Source organism: Furipterus horrens, unplaced genomic scaffold, assembly GCF_987537825.1.
Source record: "Furipterus horrens unplaced genomic scaffold, mFurHor1.1.pri manual_scaffold_8, whole genome shotgun sequence".
Classification (NCBI taxonomy): domain Eukaryota; kingdom Metazoa; phylum Chordata; class Mammalia; order Chiroptera; family Furipteridae; genus Furipterus; species Furipterus horrens.
Window position 1 is genome coordinate 11,209,179 of NW_028327178.1, and position 19,646 is coordinate 11,228,824.

At 47.8% G+C, this 19,646-nt stretch overlaps 1 protein-coding gene across 3 annotated transcripts in view; it reads right to left on the bottom strand.

Annotated features, from left to right (window-relative positions):
* The window catches only part of NEDD4L (NEDD4 like E3 ubiquitin protein ligase), a 307,610-nt gene extending 289,444 nt beyond the window's left edge, over nucleotides 1–18,166 (bottom strand). The window contains exon 1 of one of the 3 annotated variants that reach the window (XM_090285449.1): nucleotides 17,822–18,166. In XM_090285449.1, the coding sequence (XP_090141575.1) occupies nucleotides 17,822–17,869 (48 nt within the window). In that variant the 5' untranslated portion in view covers nucleotides 17,870–18,166. The remainder of the gene's footprint in view (nucleotides 1–17,821) is intronic. The other 2 variants (XM_090285450.1, XM_090285451.1) reach the window with 2 other exon arrangements.
* Nucleotides 18,167–19,646: the final 1,480 nt, after the last annotated feature.

Sequence of the window (19,646 nt, forward strand, 5' to 3'; positions counted from 1 at the left end):
CAGGAAACGTGCACACCAAACTGTCTTTAAAAGCAAAGTCAGGATCTGTGTGGAATCAAATAGCAGCAAATGCGCAAGATACGTGCGATCTAATTGACAATCACAAAGTAGCTCACTCCTCGGGCCAGGTGAGAGTCACCGCAGGCTGACGCATCACAGCTGCGTAATGAATGGCGGAGCCAACAGGCAAAATAGATCAGCTTTCCAAAGAGGCTCTGTCACCCATCACAGGAATTCCCTCCCTGCTGGGTATGATTCGAGAGCATGGATCACATCTGGCACGGGAAGCATCAACCGATGACGATCTTAACATATTAACAGAAGCACTTTCTAGTCATCTACACGGCCACCTTACAAAACTGTGTACTCCCTGTGATTTCTGGAGCTTTCACCAACCCTTGAATTCTTGACCCAGATTGCAACAAGAGCTTTATGGTGCCTCCAGCTACCATGACTTAAGGGCAATAATGTCCTTGTGTTCCGGCACCTAGGACAACAGACGTTTGAATGATGGAAATAAAGGGCAACAGAGTAAGTGACCTGTACCAGGCACATGGTAGGTCAGGAAAGGCAAACTTGACCTAGCAGCCAGCGCTTCCGAAGCACAGATGATAAATGTAGCTTTAACAGAACAGCATTGCCGGCCGCATTAAAATCATACTGTTAATCTGAGTTAGGTTACATTGGGAATTAGATGTGTAATTATTTTGTATGTTGGTTGTAGTGTAGGGATGGCACTATAAACATATTTATCCTTTTCATGTTTGGATATATTTTAAGAAAATTATAATAAAAATAATTTAAGGCAACATGTGGAGTCCTCGCTGATATTCTCTAAAAGAGGTCTACCTAATTGAAGCTTAAAAAATATCATACTGTATCATGTTGCCTGCTATCTTCCCACTGTAGAAAACACATGAATACTTGTTCTTTCTAAGGCAGGCAATATTGGAATAAAGTATTCCTCACTGGGGAATGTTGGAGCAGAGGAGAAAAAAACCCATGCCCAATCAGTTAAGCACTGAATAATATTAGCACTAATACAGTGAATTAAACATTTGTCATTTTTTAAGGTTATTCTTCAACATTAGACTAAATTTAGAGGTACTCCTTTAATTGATATCACCACTTCAATTTCTCTGTCAAAACTTCCTCTTACTACGTTCAGGTTATACATGTGACTCTAAACCAGGAATATGAAAAGAAAATGCCACATAGCGTTCAATGTTGTGTGTCATATAATAATCCAAGTGACTAACCATTGCATTTAGATGGCAGCAACAAACAATGGAGAATTTGGTCCTCCTTCTTTCCCATTTCCCCCAGATTTTGTATTCATCTCTGCCACATGAAAGCATCCATTCTCCCAACAGGAAGGCCCCGCCGTTCGCTCACCAAACACCATAACGGGAACCCCTTTGGAACTTTCCCCTAAGCATCCACTTTCCAGCAGAACTGACATCAGATTGGAAGGTGCAGCCAACAGGTTTCCCCCAAAAGAGGCCCTGCCTGGATTCAGCAGTCCCCACACCTCTCAGGATGACAGATCCGATAGGGGAAGTACAGAACCTTCACACATGCCGGATGGTCCCAGAAACCCAACGCCAGCCCAGGCCCGGAGTGGCCAGCAAAAACTGAGCCCTGGAGCCCTCACGAAGCCTTTTCAGCACAGAGACGCCATGCCCACAAAAGCACCTATCTCAGCCTCAGGGGCAGCCCCGCTAAGACCAGCATCTGGGAACCGAGTCTTAAAATACATCACCATGAAAACACTGACAACATGATGGGATGATGAGTTCTACCGTGCAAGCTCTGTCCCCAAAGCCCTCATGTCAGGGGCCACCAAGGAACGCTGCTACGTAGGCCTCCCAAATCTGCCCAGGAACCGGAGAGGAACCATTAGAAGTGGGCAGTAGCTGAGCAAATTATAAATCCCAAGCTTTCTCGTGAGCTATCAGAGGCCCTCCAGTCATTCTAGAGTAACTAAGCCAGATTCTCAAAAGGGAGCCTCAATCAAAAGGGCACCTCATCTCCGGCAAACCCAGGTGTTTTTAATATAATAGTTCAACTACCTGTAACTCCAGAGTGGTCCTATATGACCCTCCACATCCCCCTTTTCATCTTGTCCCTTCTGAAAGGGATCCTTCAGAATTAAATTACTGAGAGAAGCCTGCAACAATTCATAATAGTATTTTGAATTATGATTTTTGCATTTTAGCTTATCTTAACAGGAGAAGATGGTATGTGTTCCCATATTTATATTTGCAGGCGAAAGCCAACATCTAACTGGTGATCACTTCTGTGAACTCTGTGCTCTAAGACCTTCAGGATTGGAAAATTCGATCCTAGGCAGAGCTGATTATAAATAACCACCCTCCTTCCTGCCTCCTCCAGTCTGGAGCCGGCACTACAAAAAAAGAACCCCCAGTCCCACATGCCTCCTCCTTTACAGGACTGAAGGATAAAGCAGTGGGGCAAACGGAAAAGGACACTTCTGCATTTTTACATACGAGACCTGGGTTCAAATCCCAGCTCTGGCACTTACTAGCTCTGTGGCTTTGGCCAACCAACCAGTCCCTCTCTAAGCCTGGCTTCTCTCATCTGAAAAGCATGCAAAACGGTACTTACACTCGCACGTGACTGTTTCATGGACTGAGTTAAATAACCATGTAGAACTGGCATGTCCTAGAGCAAGATCTCTTAACCTCGTCAGTCCCTGCCTTTGGGGGCCGCATATTTCTTTGCAGGGCGAGGCTGTCCTGAGCCCTGTAAGATGGTTAGCAGCAGCATCCCTGGCCTCTGCCCCCTACCTGCTAGAGTCCTGCTAGATTCCAGGGACACCTCCCCAGGTGTGACAACCGAAGACATCTCTCCAGGCATTTGCAAATGGGGGGGGGGGGGGGGGGGGGTAAAACATCCACCAGTTTAGAACCAATGCACGAGGTATTTAATAAATGTATGGTTCTTCCCTCCCTCCCACTCACTTCTCTGGAAACCTGGGGGATTATTCTAGAACCCTCCCTGCTTTTCCTCCCACAATCCACCAGTAACCAAATCCAATGCCATTCTGCCTCTACACACCTCCTGCATGTAACCAGCCTGGCAACAAGTCAGCACCTCTGCCTGGCCAGCTGCGGGACGGCCTCCTGTCGCCCACCTCCAATCCACTGCCGCCGCACTGCGCAGTGACACGAGAGAAGTGCGGAGCAGAACAGTTCCTCAAAGTCCCTCCGAGGAAGAGTTCCGGTTCCCTGACAAGGTCCACCTGGCTGTTCACACACAGCCACTTCCTCCTGGGACTGCCAGTTTCTTACAAGGGCAGGAAATAACCACTGCGCACAGCACGGCATCTGCTGAAAAACCCGCACGTTGCAGGCTCCTCGGTAAGGCTACCTGGCAAACAAGAGCAAAGCCCCTCTTGCCCAGGTGTTAAAATCGCCACAACTGAACTGGCAAACAGAGAAGTTCCTCCTCCCCGGAGCGACAGGGACAGTATGAAATCTGGGACTTGTCAACCTACCTGCATCCTATCCATAAAATCGCACATGACTAGGCACTGCTGCCCCGCCCTATAATTATGCATCTTCTTCCTTTTTGTGTATTAAGATCCGCCACTCTGTAAAAAAGACTTAAGTTGCTTACAAGAATGTACAAACTCTAAGTCTGGGCAGAGAGAGAAGTAAGGTCAGATGACACCAGACAGTGAACTACCGTTATCAATGTCTAATGAGAACAGGACTTCTCAAGCTTGATACCCAGTTTAAAGGCAAAGAAAATCCTCTTAAGTCTCCTCTCTGCGCTGACTTTAAAGTTTTTGGTTATTTCACGTACAGAAGCATAAAACCAGGTCTCCATGCTAGGGAGCTCGCTGCCACCCTGCCGGGTCCCTGCGGTTCCGCTCAGATAGGCCACCAGTCATGTTCTGAGGTTGGGTCAATTATCCATCCGCCTTCTCTGGGCGGAGGACACCATTGCTGTATTAAGTTCGTGTTTGCCTCGTCTCCTTGACATGAGACCACTGGGGGGTCACTTATGCCAGCAGACTCTATGATGATCTCAGACCACTGAGGAGCTAATCACCAGGCACCTGCACCAGCCTGACCACATGAGCAGAGATGCCCTTTGGGCATCAATCTCTCCCTCCCTGGCTCCCCACCCACCCACCCACACACACACACTCAGGCAGCTCCCAACCTGAGAAAACACTTCTTCCAGGAATCATGTCCCTGCTCAGCTGCAGCCCCGCTCTCTGCTCCCTTTCCCTTTCCCAGCAAAATCCTTCGAGGAGTCGCCTCTGGGCCTCCCATTTCTTCCCCCACCCCCACCCTCCTGGCACAGCTTTCACCCAGATCACCATCCACTTTGCCAAATCCATGCACACTTAACTGTCCTCCTGTCCCCGGCCCGCCCCAGCACTGATGCGTCTGAGCAGTCCTACTCCCTGTCACTGTTCCCGAGACCACATTGGATTAAAGGGTAGAGAGCAGCCTGCCTCAGCGGCCAACCCTCCAAAGGTGGGCAGGCCCAGGTCTTGCCCTTGCCCTCTGCCTAGTCCTCGTCACTTCCCCTGGTCTCAAGGCCTCACATGCCAACCGCACGCTAAGCACCCAGTGTCCCCTCCCGGCCCCAACCGCTCCACTGGGTCCCAGATACTTGTGTGTCTGCCGGCTGCCATCCCATGGATGCTCAGTAAGTATATTGCTCTTAACCTAACAGACCGTTTGATCTCCCCCAAATCTTGTCCTTTCTGCAGCCTTCCCCTCAGCAACTGCCACTGCACCTAACTGTCCATGCCACAATCCTACATGGCATCTCCATGTCTGTTCTAGCAAGTCCCGGGCAATTCCTCCACAAACATGCCAAATGCACTCCCCTGTGCCCTTCCTCGAACCCCAGCCTCCTGACCAGCTCCAAATAGGGTTTGACTGGTCTCTCTTTCTTCACAGGGTCACTTCAAGTCACACATCAGATCCTGGTACTCCTCTGCTTCAGACCCTCCAAGGGCTTCCCAATGTGCCAAGAAAGCCCCAGCCCTCCAAGGTGGCTGTCAAAGTCCTCTGTCAAGGTCCTCGCAATCTGTCCTCTCTTTCCGTCGCTGCCTGCACCTGTGGGTCCCCCTTCTCCACCCCGCACGCTGCAGCCAGGTTGGTTTTCTTCCTGCTCCTTAAGCCTGTTCCTATCTCAGGGCCTTTGCGTTTGCTATTCCTGTCTGGAATGTTCCATCCCCAACCCTAGATGGGCTGGCAACACCTCATGCAGCCCCGTTGTTACACTGTAGGTTCCTGGAGAGCATCTGCACCTCTACAGCACCTGAGGTGCGCGCTGCCCCACCCCCAGCCAGGGCACAAAAGTGGCAAACACATGTCATAGTCTCTCCCTGTCGCAGGGACGGCAAGTGCTCAAAACACACCCCCCCTGGACTCACCACACAACCACTGACTCCACATCAGTGCTGGGCCTGACTCATGCTTAGGGGGGTTTTGGGGGGGAAGAGGGATGCTGGGCTGCCCAGTGTCGAAAACCACTTCCTGTGTTTGGGGTTTTCCCACAGTGAGCGTTTTGATGGGAGGCTGGGCCCACTCCCACCACAGAAATCAGAAGTTTAAACAGAGAAGAAACAACCCCTCCCCCGCCTCCCCCAGCAGCCAGTGTGAGCACATGATTGTGGCTGGCCAACCAGAGGCTCCCGCCTGAGCCTTCCCACCAGGGACTCAAAGAGGAAGAGGGCAGAAAAGAATGTGCAATAATTTGCAAGAATTTGCATAGCAGGCCTGGGACTGCCAGCCTTAGAAGAGAGGCCTGCTTGCCAGGTTGCCTCCACGGCGGGCTTCTGAAAACTTGAATGGTAAGCAGCTCCCTGCACGGATACATTGTAAAACATTCCCCTAAATGACATGTGTGTGCAGACTGCGTGCAAACCATGTGGTTTATGCTGAGCACCTGCTTTCCTCCCGCAAATCTGGGAGTCTGGCACTTCAGTCCGTGCTAGGCTATATAATAAAAGCCTCGGGCAATGAGGCTCCAAGGAGATTCACTCTAGACAGCATTTCATCCCTGCTGTCACAACTGTCGCTAGAGGAGGTCGGTGTACCCAGGGCGTTGCCTCTGGGAGAGGACTCTGGGAAGCTCGCGCCTGGCTTCCTGCAAACTCGTCCCTTTGCTGGCTCACTCTGTTTTGCTTTGTCTGCAATAAAACATAGCTGTGCACACAACAACGTCTGGCACCAGGAGTCCTGTGGAATCACAGCATCCAGATGGACAGATGGATGGTCAGTGCCTGGGAGCCCCGAGGGATTCCTGCGGGTTGCCTGGTGCCCAGCCTGCCTGTCTGCTGTCCAGGCCTGGCTCCGCTTCTGTGCTGTGCAAAACCCCTTCAGTAACTCTCTGCCTGCTCCGGTTTGGCAAAATCGGTCACTGTTGCTTGCCATCAAGAGCCCTAACACTATCACCAGTTCTGTACCAAAAAAAGTACTACAAATAAAATTGCCATGCCTGGGTTGGGTGGGCAGGGGCGGGGGTCAGGGTCCTGTAAGCTCCACAATCTCACTCTGAAAAGGCAAAGGCAGCAGGGGTTCAAGTGCCCCTGTTGTCTCGTGGACCCAAAGTGTGTGCCTCTTCATCCAAGGCTGGTTTAAATTCGCCTCAAAGCAGAGGCGATGGGGATAAGCAAGGTAGAGAGACCTGTGGCTAAGACGCGGAACTTCCCATTGCCAGAGACTTCATTGAGATGAGATCACTGGCTGTCATTACCAGCCCATGGAATTGACTGGAAACAAACCAACACGGATCCTGATCTTGCATAGGCAAAGTTCTGCCAAATACTCAGCTCAGCTGACTCCAGCCTGCGGCTGTTCGACCCCAGACATACAATCCTGAGCCCCAGGCAGGACCAAAAGGAGGTGCTCTGCCAGTGCCTGGCCCCTCCAGGTGCAGCTGTGGAGGACAAGGACCAGGGAGAGCCCGACACTGGACACAGCCCAGCGCAGCCGGAAGCTGCCAGACCGGCTGACCAAGGCACGGACTCCTTGCTATTCCTGTTCCGCCAGCTCCCACACTGAGTTTTCTTCCCTCTCCCCCAGAGGACAGGTTCATTGCAATATCCTGTTCCCTCTTCACCACTGTAGACTGGACGTTTTGGAGGGCGGAGGCCATAGCCTATTTAGCCATAAATCACCATACTATTTAAATTTTTAAAAAACCTCATTTCAGGTGTAAGAGATGAATATTTGGGGTGCCTCCCTGAGGAAAGGCAGCGTGTGCTTTCATGAGGCCCCAGGCATTTCCGAAGGTGTACAGAAATGGAAGTGGGTCATCCAAGGGGTGAGCGTCCGGTCATCAAGAACGTCACCCCAGCTCTAGGGATGGACCATTGAGGCACGAAAGGTAATTCCACCCCCTCTTTCTCCCTGGCTGGTGGAGGGATGGGCAGACCCAAGCCTCTGCAGGCCAAGGAGACACAGCAAGAGACATGCTGGATGATCTGGGAAAAACATTGCCTGAAACTTAAGAGAAAGCCACAAGAGGCCATTGTCTTTCCTTCACAAGGAGAAAAAAAGAACATAGTTCTGGCTGCCATGGACAGCCACACTGAGACCAATAAGGCCCCTGGCAAGGGCCAAATTGTCACTAGTAGAGAAAAGAAAGAACTTGATTCCTTGGTATCATCGTTGAGCTGACACATGCTCTTATTGCCCAGGTGAGCACTTGAGAGACACATCATAACTGAACAAAATAGATAAGGTTATAGTCTCCATATCGACAACTATCAATAACCTACCACAATACATGGGCCATAATGCGCAAATTGGTATTGACCAACTCAAATGCCATGATTCTAAGATCCCATCACCGGTAAACTATTAACTTTGGAGGGATGGGGGAAGGCGAGGAGTATGGTGTGAGTGCCAGGAGCCCACCCCCACATTAAACACACATGTCACTTTTAAGATGCATCCTTGTTTCAGAAATACTAAAAGGGTCAGGGAGTGAGGACTAAGGAAAACAGTGTGGAGATTCCTCAGAAAAATTAAAAGTGGAACTGCTTTATGACCCAGCAATTCCACTTCTGGGAATATATTTGAAGAAACCCAAAACACTAATTCAAAAGCATATGTCACTCCTATGGAAGCAGCCCAAATGCTCAGACAAGTGGATACAAAAGCCATGGTCCATATACACAATGGGATACTGTTCAGACATTTTAAAAAAAGAAAAATATCTTACCATCTGCAACAGCATGAATGGGCTGGAGAGTATTATGTTAAGTAAAATACTTCAGACAGAGAAAGACAAATACCATGTGATTTCAGTTATATATGGAATCTAAAGAATAAAATAAACTGACAAAATAGAAACAGACACACGGACACAGAGAAAGAGGCTCATGGTTGACAGAGGGACGGCAGATGGTGGAGCTGGGTGAAAAAAGGTGAAGGGATTAAGTAGTACAAGCTAGTAGTTACAAAATCATTGTGGGGACATAAAGTACAGCATCGGAAATACAGTCAGTAATATTGTAATAACTATCTACGGAGCCACGTGGGTACTAGCACTCTGTAAGGTATATGACTGTTTACCTACTATGCCGGACACCTGAAACTAATACAAAATGATATTGAATGTAAACTGTATTTGAAAAATAAAAAATGTTTAAAGACTCAGAGGGGGGCTGATAAAGACAAGTCGCAGATTAGACCTAACATGGTATTTGCCCTCTGCGCTCTTTCGTTCGGGAAGGGAGCACCATGAAACCTACTCTAGGAAACATGGCTACTTTGGTGGAGTATGAGTCAGCTGGAGGGCAAAACAAAGAATTACTTCTGGTCGCTTAGATCTCTGTACCAGTGACTGGAACTACGCATGGCTACCATTTTGACATCTAAACTCTTCAATGTTATAATTGGGTAATAACAAGACCTCGAACTTGAAACCCAAGAAAACCAAAAGAGATACAGGTCTGAGTTTGATCACAGGCCATAATTTTCAGAGTATGCATAAAAATATTCAGAGCACCAAGGTTTCAATTGCTTTTATGCAACTGTAGTGCAGAGAAGGATGAAAGTACAAATCTTAAGTGTCTATTGTAGAGAAAAGGCAACATGTATTTTGCAAGCTGCAAGTGAAAACAAGAATCTAGCTCACCAGTCACTTTTTCTGAAAAATATCCAACCCACTGCCCATCCCCCCACTCCCCACCTTGCTGGTGAGCTCCTAAAAGGCAAGAGCATCAGTGCAATGGATTTGACATCCTCAGGCACAAAACACAAAGCAGGCCCTTGAGAAACATGCACTCAACTGAACAAACTCTATTAATATTTGCGCTCAGCAACTGCTCTAATTCTTACCCGAAGCTTGAAATACACGCATTTGGGAGGTTTCTTCCCACTTCACTTCTAAACTTTTATCTTAAGTGGAAAAAATCAAGCTCATTGTAGAAATACAGAAAATGTAAGAAACAAAAAAAGACAATGAAAATTACCTGTAATCCCTTTATTCAAACAGAACTACCATTAATATCCTAGGATATATTCCTGGTCATTTTTCCTACGTATAAACACTTTTAACCACGAAAGGATTTTACTGTTTTGTAGAAACAGTGCACTCACTGTTCTGTAACCTACATTTTCTACTGAATATTATGGTGCTGACATCTCCATGTCATTAAACATGCTTCCATATCTCCCTACCCAACCCATCCCCAGGGCTGCACAAATGCCTCACCACCTCACTTCTCGAAGGAAAGGAGGAAGCTCTTACCCGCAACTTCAAGGGTTCTCTTTCCCTGATAACATCCACTGAAAACTATGAGAGCTATTCCAAAGGCGGGAGGCCCGGCACATACCAAATTCTCAATTATCAGCACAAACATATTCCAGAACTCAAAGTCAACACACAGAGTTCAATTCTGCCCAGATACAGCTTCATTCTGGTGCCACACACACACTCATCCTCCGGCGTTACCCAGCAGGGAGGAAATACAGCCGGTGCGAAGTTCAAAAACGAACTTAATGATGGTTCCACGGTTGCTTCCCACTCTGCTTTTTCTTTAAACCTTACATTTGTTCCAAACCAAACTGGCAGAGATGAAGTTGGCGCTGTGATGACACCCAGAGATCAAGCAAGTATTAACAGAGAGAGAAAAAAATGGGGACTTAGCAAAGAAAGCACAAATCATTGAGCCACAGAGCACAGCGAAGGGAATATATATAAGTGTCTGCCCACGAGGCTGTACACCGGAAACTACTCTAAAGGAATACTGGATGTCAACTGCAATCAAAAGTCTTTTAAAGAATACATTAAAAATAAAAAATAGAAAAGAAAACACAAGATTTTCAACAGATTCCTAACCTTCAGACTCCAAGGGTAGTCGGAAGATCCATGAGTAACTATGTGGAGCTTTTAATTTAGAAGGATAAATATACAACTTTTTTTTTTTTCATTAATAGTTCACACTGAGTACTTACTAAATAAAGCAATTCTCTAAATAGCCGAGGCTTGTTTCCATTCTCTGAAAAGGTGACTTCCAGCATACAGGTAAAGAAAATCCACTTAACACAAGCATCTTCAGCTAAACAACAGGACAAATCAGTAGAGAATCTTCACCTTTTACATTACCTGAGACCCAAGCCTGTCTGCACTGCATCTCTAACACAGGTGCCAAAGTGTACACAGAAAACTTCAAATCTACAGCACCGAAAAAAGGCCGTTGCACTTTGTATTTTCCAACATTTAAACAGTGTGGCCTCCCACCAGGTGTGACTGTGTTGGCCGTCTTCCCAACTGAGCATCCGTCTCTACTACAGGCCCTCAGTGCTCCCCAAAACGGAAGTCCGGCTTCGCGGAGTTCTAGAACACGCATCCCAAAACATGGTCCAGAACCATATCGGAGGAGACCATGAAAAGCCAGGCCTTGGATGAGGCTGAAAACGGGAAATATAATGAAAACTGTGTTAAAGGCAACACTAAGAATTGGAGGCACCATGCAGGCCCCTCCCCACCCCCCACCTGGAGGTGCCCCATCACACACTGAGGGCAACGGAGCACACCATCTCCGCCTGGAGGACAGGAGGTGGTTGCACACCTGAGCCACCTGGGCAACACATCAAAAACTTCACTTCAGATGCGTGGGAAGCCATAGGGAATGGGACGCCACCCTCATCAGGGAGGACAGTTTTGGGGCTTGTTCATCTCCTTTATGGGACCACTGTCTCTACAAGCCACTCCAAGTCCCATCTTCACTGGGTGGATATCACATCACAGCATTTTACACTAAAAGAAAACTCACTTTTGAATGGTCCTTTCTTCCTTCGTGAATAGTAGATGTAAAAAGAATACAAAACCTCTCAGTGGGCGCTTGCCTGCCAAGAAGTCACCAAGCACTGACTTTGGTGACAGCAAGGAAATCTGATACACTCACCAGTAAACTTGGCCAGTTCTGAATCAATATAGGACTTCAGAGTCAGGGACAAAGAGTCGACTAAAGTGTCAATTTAAGCTGGTTACCGCAGACACACTTATGTAATATGGCTTCTGTCACCAAAGCATTACAGTAAGAGCCAGCACTCAGGCTACTCGGGTTCAGAACCAAACATTACATCTCTAAGGAGACCCTACGCATTCATGAAATAAAGTCCCAGATCATTAGGCTTTTCTCTCTGCTGGAAGTTGAGCCATGGCCTTGCCTGAGGAATCAAGAATCTCTCCAGCAACCAAATACCCAAGAGCAGTGATCATTATTACTTCCTTCTCAAAGTCAATGGCAGCACTTATGGGATAGTATGTACAGCAGAACTAAAATTATTCAGAAGTCCCGACCCACCTAAGCAGAGAGGATATGACAGAGGTCCTTAAAGGACTTTGTGTGTTTGTATGTTGTGGGGGATTCTTCTCCCAAATGCAAACGCCTCCCTCCTTCTCCCAAAATGTAAGAAGCCCTGGGTAAGGGGAACCTTGAAAAACATGGAATACTGATGATTCCTTATATTACCCACAGTGAGAAATATCACTTTAGGTGTTTTAATTAAATAAATGATTTTTTAGTTTGTAGGAAAACATTGTTTCCTAAATCTAGTTTCTTTATCCTCCTTGCTGAAGTATGCTCTCATTTCCACCTTCCACCAGCAATAAACTCCCAAGCCAACAGTAACATCATTAAACAGAAAACAGTACAAACATTGCCACCTATAGTTGGAAAATGAAATAATTTGTTTATACTGTGACCTGGAAGAGAAACAATGTAAAAACAGAAAGTAACACTTTGTCACACTTCTTACGCACTTTGTTAATCCTACCACCCTCATACTTAGCAACATTGCTACTTGTATATTATTTTAATCCTCTTTAACATGGATTGTCAAAAGATCAATAGGCAGTTTGCTGTATTACCAATTACCAAGGAGATCAATAAGACAAACACTTATTCAAAGACCTACAGTGTTAAAAAGCTTCACAACTCTTAAAGTAGGGTCTCTTTTTACTGTTGCTGCTTGTCTAGGACCCAAAATTCAAAGGCAGCAATAAAATCTACTTATACAGATCTTTTAACTCAAAATAAAAATTTTAACATGGTCTCAGTCTATCAAAGAGAAATTAGCTTCCTCCACCAGTCAGTTCCTAACGTGCTTTTATGACATGATTTAAATACCTGGGCATTACAGAAAGGCTATTAAATTAGCAATGAGCATAATGTTTCTCCTCCTCCCAGTGAACACAAAAGCAATTGAGCAGGAACTCCAAAGTGCTGGGATGATGTCACCTTCTAAAAGCATTTCTTCCTTGAGATTATTCATATTTATCCTGAATAAATATCAAGCACGCTGGTGTTCCCAGAATCCAAAAACAACTTTCCAAGAAGTTTCCTGTGGACGTGGCCACTCAACGCATTGAAAAGATGCCAAGTGCCTTTCGATCACTTCCCTTAATGTTCTGCGTGGTCAAGAAACTGCGATCACCTGAGGATTCCCATTATGCCACTGTCCTCATCCCTCTGAACAAAATTATTTTTATTCCTTAAATTAAGGAAACTACTTTTCAGTAATAAAATAATTCAAGCATTTGAATAAATACAATACAGATTAAAATGCCAATATCCACAAAATCCTTTAAGAAACTAAAAGTCTAAAGGGAGTAGACCTTAAAACAATAATTATATTTGCCAATGTTAAAACCTGCTTTTCAGTGCCACAATAAAACCTTGGCCCTTTGAAGGTTTATTTCCCAAATATTCGTGATCGGGGCCTGGACTGGAATGGGGGTCACCCATGTGCTAGGCAGACAGCTCACCGACCAGCAGTGTGAGGCCTGACTCAGGGCATTTGGGATTGGAATGAATGGGCAAGTCATACCTTCTCCAGAAAACTGACTTTCAGCATTCACCTTGAGATCCAAACAATACCTAAACCATAATTTTTGAAAGCCAGCTGCAAAGATGGCTCATAGGGTTTCTCAAGTACAGGTAATCTCTTGAAAACACACACATGAACCACTTTCTATAAATTAACAACTCATCTGGACTCCCTGTTTCTTCTCTGCTAGCGCCCACTTAAGAGCACTGCCCTTATTCTCTCCATTTTCTCAGACATCAAAGCAGACATCTGACTTGCAGGTGACAGAAAAGGGCTGACTGATTGGGGGTATTGAAACTAAAGGCCCAGGGTTAGTTTCTCTAATCAGAGCAATTCATGAATTCTGAAACATTTTTGTTTTCATATTTTAACTTCTCTGAAATAAAGATGCTTCATAAAATCAACAGTGTATCATCATTTGACAGCAATTTTTTTCATAGTGGTACAGAAAATAATGGTGCATCTTAAAACTGACAGCATCTTAAAGGGCAGAAAACATGATACACCATCAAAGGTTAACCTTAAGTGTTTGTTACAGGCACACGGGCAAGGATACCCACTAAGACAACAAAGAGCAGTGGGGTCGGTGGCAACTGAAGCTCAGCTGTCACATCTCAGGGAGTCAGACCCACCACTAACTGCTGCCAGTGAGAAAGAAGTCCCAATGAAGTTCGATTCTTACCATTTTCCATGAAAATTTCCAAGTTTTAAAACACTATGGAGACCATATTAAGCAGGGCTCCTGATTAATTCTGGCCTAGAAGCCATCAGTTTACAACCTCTGACATTTATTTATACCTTATTAATCTAGCTGTGAAGACTTTTCAAGATACTTGGGAAGGAGCATGTTAAAAACTAGGGCTGTGGAATCAACAGAACTGGGTTCAAATTCTGACTCCACGACTTCATCGCTGTGTGTCCTTATGTGCATTACTTAACCTCTCTGAGCCTCCATTCCTCATCTGTAAATAAAAGTATACCTCACAGGGTTCTTATGAGAATTAAACGAGATAGCAAGTACATAAAGGCTTAGCACAGTGCTAGGTGCAGAGAAAGCATATGAAGTATTCATCAACGACCCTTATTTGTATAAAATTAGGAGGGAGAGTGGCAAAGTACCAGGCCAGATCAGCCTGGCCTTCATTTCTATGGCATTTGCCTCATTATAACCACTAAAAAACTTTTGAACGCCACATCTAATAAGAAAGCTGTCATTTAATCTTTCACCCACTAGAAAATCTTTTCAATAAAGAATACCTAAGATGTTGTAATAAAACATTTCAGAAGGTTAACAGTAATATTCATGAGTAAATGGTGCCAAAATTTGCTACAGACTGCCAAAAAATAAAAAATAAAAACAAAAAACCAAACAAAAAACCGCCAAGGAACCAAGCCAGATGCAGAAACCAGTCCAAACTGTTCTGATTCCAACCCAGATCTGATCCTGGGCCCTGAAGCAGGAGTTTTGTTAATTTGCTAATCCCTCCAACACCAAAAATACTTCATCTGATGGCGATTTCAAATGCAGTTACCCAAGCTGACCTGATTCAAATCAGGGTGAATATGAACTATACCTCACCCGAGGAACATTGGCCAGGAAGGCACGACAAAGAATAAAGAGCACATGCACTCACACAGGCAAAACCCACACTTAATCCCTTTCATTCTACAGGCTGAACAGGCCTAGGAACAATGCCCCCTGTCTTAGCATCCACTATTTTCTAGGTTAATGCAATGCTTCACCAGCAGTAGCACTTAAGAGCTAGAGTCTTCCTGAGATGGATATAACTAAGTGCACTCCAAACATACAATGCTTTCCAGCAACTTCCAGGGAAAATATAAAATCGGCTAGGTATGGATGCCTACTTTGCTCGGGGGTTTATAAGGTGACTCTTCTGTACAGCAATCAAAGTATCTTCGTGTGTGACAGCCTGCGGCATACCAAGTGTGTGAGCTGACATGCACCCATATTTCACACGCTTTGGAAAAACAGCCCTCCCTGCCTGCTGGTTTCATGGGGCATTCAACTTTAAGAGCCTGTTAAAAATCTTCCACTTGTTTTCTTTCACAGGCAAATTCAGGGAGACGAAACAAGCCACGCAAATTCAACAATTTGTTGTTAATATTCTACGAAGGCATTCCCTGATTTTCCGAAGGGCAACCTAACAGCCTGAAACTTCCCATAAAAAGCAAACACCACAGAAATGTGAAATCATCTAAACAGCCCTGCCTTAATTTTTACTGGGAGAAGCTGAAAAAGGCAGGCAGATGTGACTTGTCTTTAGTAATATAATGTGAGTGGAACTACAGAGGAGCAGTCACATGGCCATCCAGCAATAAAATGTTTTCATCATCCCGTGTTATTCCCCCGAAAACCCCAAATATCCCTCCAGCAACACCCAGGATTGAACTCAGTCATACGCGTGCACGCGCGCGCGCACACACACACACACACACACACACACAGATTCTCTCCACATTCCATCCTTCACTTTCACACTAGACACAAGTTAAGGTCTCCAGTATTCTTCATCTAAAAAAAAGTGGCAAGACGCACTCTAGGTAGGTTCTGACGCTAGCTGTAAATGTAAACAAAGCCAGAACAACAGTGACATGCGTCTGATCTGGTGGCAGTTCCCAAAATACTGGTCAAATTTTTTGGGGGAGGGGGGCTGTTAAAAACAACCATGTCATCTTTAAAAAGACCTAAGATGAAACGCAACTGTCTTCATCCTCCACCATCCCTCCAGCTCTTCCTTTAGGAATGTCTGCATCTCAGCACCTTGCTGAAAGCTCACTGCCTGCCCTCGGCTGCCACGATTAAATGGGGAAGTGCAGAATGAAAGAGAAAGCAGCTCAAAGGGGAAAGAAGCCAGGGAGAACAGAAACCCCTGGGGGCGTGAAACCCAGCTATACTTTTCCCCAGCCCCCAGGCGCCTGCACAAAAACGGGGAATTACATTGCACAAGCCCAGCCCGGGGAAAATAATCAAAAATGTAAATCACACATTATCTGCATTGTGATCATTCTTTGATAAGATACCACAGCAAGCTTTCCCTAGTGCCTTCAAGGGGGGGTGGGAGTTGAGGGGGGTCACACCCTTCCCACCCAAAAAGTTACCTATTCCATTACACACTGACTTAGCCCACATACACAAACCATACCGAAGTACAGAAGCTGGTGGTGAGAGAGAAGCCATAACGTGGGTTATGTCTCAGATAATGGCCTCTTCATTAACCCCGCCCCCATCCCCAGAGAAAGGGGGGACCTCAGAAAAGAAACAACAGAGAGGAAGAAAGAGAAATCCAGAAATCCTTGAATTTCCAGGCATCAACTCTTCATGAAATGCACAACCAGGATAGGAAATACCTCCCTGCTGAGTAATGCTTCATGGGTTGTAAATTCACCTCTCGAAAGGGGCGCCAGACCTGAGCGCGTACCCCGCCAGATGGCAAACCCCTCCTACCTGCTCCATCCAGCCCGCCTGTCACGCCGCGCCAGCGACAGGCCGCCCACCCTCCCTTTTGGCAGAGCAACACACCAATAAGAGCTGAGCGTGGCCGGACGAGAGAGGGCTAGGCAGTGATTTAGCAGGAACGTTTCAAAGAAGAGGAGTGGGAAACCTCGAGGAGAGGGTGAGGGTAAAAACAAAGCCTTTTCCCAGGAAACCGACAGCCTTCGGGGTGTGGCTCATGTAAATTGCTTTATTAATAAAAGGGACTGAGAGCTTTCGTCTCTCCCCACATCCCGAAGGTGCGAGGCTTTGATCCTTGGGAGGAAAAAAAAAAAAAAAATGGCAGGGCTGTAAGCTTCCCCCAAGTTTCCAGGAGCACCTGCCACCATCCTAGACCTCCTGCCCCCACCAAAAAGACCCCAAAACCCACTCTCCAGGCTTTAGACCCTGCAAGAGAGAAGGACAGACACATAGATCCACGCGTTCACCCACTCCCACCGTGGCAAGCACACACACGCATCAGAACACTTGCTGACATAATCGTTTGAAAAAAAGTTCAAGGGAGAAACAATCCAGGTTCCTCCGGGCCGCAGGTCTGCAGCCCCGACCCAGCCGTGACACACATCATGGACTCCCAGGCTACAGGGGCGAGAGGCGGAAAGTTGCCCAACAGCCCGGGGACACGCGGCTCGGAGAGCAGGAGGAACTCGAGAGCAGAGGCGCACGCGCCTCCTCCCACCTAAAGGTGGAAAGCAGCCGAGTGAACCCCAGTTCCAAGGGCGTTGCACTGGTTTATTTACAAACAATGCGCTTGACTGGGGGAGGGGGCGCAGGCACCCGGTGGACAGGCCCGATCACCACCCCCCTACACACACCGAACTCCGCACGAGGAAGCTCCGGCGTTTGGGGTTCCCCTGAAGGCACGGGGAACGCACACCCCCGGGGTCGCCCTAGTCCCCACCCCTTGACGGCGCCAGGCAGGAACTCCCCGGGGAGTCCCGGGAGGGAAGGGAGAGCCGCTAACCTCGTCTTCCGAAAGTCCGTAGACCGGCTCCCCGAGCACGGTCGCCATGGAGCCGGCGCCCCGCGCGGGTCTGAGGCACTCCCCGGCAGCTGGGCTGCGGCGCAAGCCGCCGAGTCTGCACCCCTCCTCCGCGTCTGGCCGGTCCCGCACCCGGCCCTGCGCGCGCCCGCGCCGCAGGTGAGAAAGCCCGAGCCGGCGCCCGGGCTTCTGCGGGTGCCGCTTCCTCCCGGAAGGCTGCGGGTACGGACTGGCGGTCCCGAGAGTGCGCGGAGCTGCGGGGGCGGCGGCGCGGAGCCCGCCGGGCTTTCCCTACCCGCGGCCCGCGCCTCGCGCCTCCCTCGCTCTCGGATCGCCTGTCGCTCTCCGCTCTCCGCCCCGTGCCGACCTGATCTCCGCTCTCGGGAACCGGGCTCGCCCGCCCCCTCGCTTGCTCTCTCCTGGCCCCCTGCTCTCCCCGCCCCCTCCTCCGCCCCCGCCCACCCGGCGCCCAGAGGGGACCCTCCCCGCCTCGCCTGGGCGGGCACACGCGCCCCCCAAGCCAATCACAGGCCGGGTTGGGCGGCAGGCCGCGGGCTGAGGGGGTGGAGGAGTTCGGCCCCCACGCCCACCCCACTCCCTCCCCCTCCCCTGGCCTCGGGAGTCGCTCTCGGGGCTCTCCCGGCTCACCCAGCCTCGGGGTGGGTCCGCCAAGGAGTGTCGGCACTCCCCTGGCCATCGGAGCTGACCCACCCTCCTCTCCTGCTTTCCCTCTGCTTTGGGGAGGGGATGGGCTGGGCATTTGGGGGCGCTGAAGGCATTTTCTACAAGAAACACGCAACACTCAATCCATTCCTCTTCCCCGTGGCCTTTTTATGGGAGCCTTGAGCTCGTCGTGATTGTTAAAACGGGAAATGTGAATTTTCCAGACCCCTTTAAATTCCGGACAGCCCCAGCAAGCCGGACCTGGCTGCATTGTCAGCTTCCCGGAGCCAGTGCGCCTGGCCCGGGTGCCAGCCGAGAAGAGGCTGCCCCGGTGTGGCCGCGAGTCGCCACTGCCTGTGTCAACCTTACAGGGAACAAAACCAACAGAGCACTCGCTCTGAGTGCACACCCACCCACTCGAAAACAGACAGCGTGGTTCTTTGAATAAAAGGCAGCTTATCTGTGCGCCGTGTGAAATGACAATCTCAAGTTTAAGGTTATTCTCCGCATATGCAAACCATTAAGACATCTTATTTACCACCTTAGGTAGGATTCACTCCACATCCCAGCTACTGTTTCTCTAGCGAGCAGTTCGTTTAACCCTTCAGATTTATAGGGATGCCAGAGACTACTTTAAATAAGTGAAAGAAATTCGTCACTCAACGTTTTCAGGAAGCCTCTCTTAAATTTGGATGTGAAGTGCAGCTGTGAATACACGAAAACAAGCCGAACATGCTATTTGACTTTGAAAGGAAAACATCCAAGTGACTACTTGGATGTTAACAGGGTGCGTTTAGGATTTTCACTCAAGTAAGTTTCTTCAGAAAGGAGGACTCACGTGATCCAAAGGATCCTCATGGCTGACCCCAGCTCCTTTACACAGTATGAGCTATAGGCCCTCCTAGGTTGTTTGCAAAAGAAAAGGGGCACGCCCGTTCTAATTTAAGCTCTCCTTGGTTTTCCTAGACATTACTGTGGTTTAAAACGTGTGCCATGTAGTGGGGTTTCCTTCCAAGACTCAGCCCCATGCTGTCAACACCCTACTCAGAAACCTTCTACAAATCGTGAGCCAATAAATCAACAGTACAGTCCCAAAAGCCCGACTGAGAAAAAAATAATCTTTACTGAGGAGTATTTCAAATGA